The 1,582-nt window shown below is 55.9% G+C and overlaps 1 protein-coding gene across 1 annotated transcript in view; it reads right to left on the reverse strand.

Annotated features, from left to right (window-relative positions):
* LOC108523530 (putative protein SSX6) overlaps positions 1-659 on the reverse strand; it is a 9,550-nt gene extending 8,891 nt beyond the window's left edge. The window contains exons 1-2 of the mRNA XM_017864176.1: positions 577-659; positions 8-139 (exon numbers count right to left, since the gene is read on the reverse strand). Of these exons, the coding sequence (XP_017719665.1) occupies positions 8-139; positions 577-645 (201 nt within the window). The 5' untranslated portion in view covers positions 646-659. The remainder of the gene's footprint in view (positions 1-7; positions 140-576) is intronic.
* Between the last annotated feature and the right edge of the window lie 923 nt (positions 660-1,582).

Here is a 1,582-nt window from a genome sequence, read left to right on the forward strand (position 1 = left end):
TCTGTACCCAGAACTTTCTGTTACCTAGTTTAGTCATGGTCTCATACTTTCTCTTCACGTGCACACAGCTGATTTTCTCCGAGTATTTCATCTTTTCCCACTCTTTCTTAGAGAAGTATTTGGTAATATCATCGAAGGCCTAGGGGAAAAAAAAAAAAGAAAGGAATTCTGGCAGTGACTCAGCTAGGCATGTCTGCCATTCAGTTGGAGCTGCTTCCTTGTGCTGGATCTGGGAAGTGGGGATGATAATCTGTCCTGGTTGATGCCATGGCTAACTCAGAGACCATGGGAGACCTACCCTAGCTTCTCCCATGGCACACAGTAGGGCTTTAATGCTGCTGGCTGACTCCCTTCCCACCTTCCAGAATGGACTGAGAGTTACCAAATGTAGTGCAGGGTCACAGACTTGTCTCCAGGGATTCTAGGTGATGACAGAGCACAGGTGGGAGGCTCCCAAGGGTCCAGATCTCCCCAGAGACCTTGCTCCTTGTTTACCTCTGTCCTCCCCTCCTCAGAAATTTGGTCACCCTACTCTGTTCCCTGGACCACTCCTATGCCCCCTCCAGATCACCTCACCTTGCTTCTCTTCTTTGATGTTTTAGCATTATCCCTGGGTCTCTTTGCAAAGGCGTTGTCTCCATTCATGGCACCAGGAGCAGTCTGACCTGCAGGAGAAACAGTCTGAGACCTTCGGTCCTGTGGAGGGAGAAATCAGTGAAGGCCTGCCACACTCAGTCACCTGGAATCAGTTGTTCCTTTTCTCCATTGAGAGCTTATTTGTCCCTGAGTAAGGACATGGGGAGTAGTCAGATGAAAACAGGCAGCCAGGGGTTTCTGGGAGAAGTATTGATTGGGGATGACAGGTTTCCTATGGGCAAAGCAGTCTTGAGTCTTTGGGAGGGGGTTAGCCAACGTTGTTAGTAGTTTCCCTGGGGCCAGGCTTACCCTGAAAGATGTACAGACTGTTGTTGGGGAGGCAGGGACGTGACTGTGTTATTTTATTGAGTGTGGGCATTCTGACGCCCCCACTCATTCAATAAAAGAAGGGAAGTGACTCCCAGAGATAACATGGTCTCTTTGGTCATGGATCTGATCCGGCAGAGGGATGGCGGGGGGGGGGGGGGGGGGGGGGGGGGGGGGGGGGTCCTGAGATGACCCCAGCAGGCGCCCTGAAGCTCCCCATCCCCCGGTGGAGATCGGCTCAAGGAGTTCCTGAAGACGGGACTCCTGGGTTGTGGATCCTGGAACGCCGCCCGCGGCCGCCTCTCCCACGCGGCCACCTCCTGGACCCCGGAGGCAGCCGCTGCTAAGGCTGCAGCAGGAGATCCCCTGGCGCCCAGCGGCCACCGTCGTCGTTTAAAGGGGACGCAGCCTGACTGCCAGCAACGGAGCGCGGGGCGGCCCAGCCAATGCGCATGCGCGAGCGGCGAGCGGGTGCTCGCGTCACAGTGGTTCTCACGGTTGTCAGAGAAACCACGGCCTGAGGCCTGGCAACCAGGAGCCCTCCGTGGCAGTGCTTGGGTGGCGGGGCTCCGAGGCTCCAGCCTGACCTCTCCACGGGCTCGACAGGATGGTCTCTGGA

Source organism: Rhinopithecus bieti, unplaced genomic scaffold (assembly GCF_001698545.2).
Source record: "Rhinopithecus bieti isolate Rb0 unplaced genomic scaffold, ASM169854v2 scaffold_75961, whole genome shotgun sequence".
NCBI lineage: Eukaryota > Metazoa > Chordata > Mammalia > Primates > Cercopithecidae > Rhinopithecus > Rhinopithecus bieti.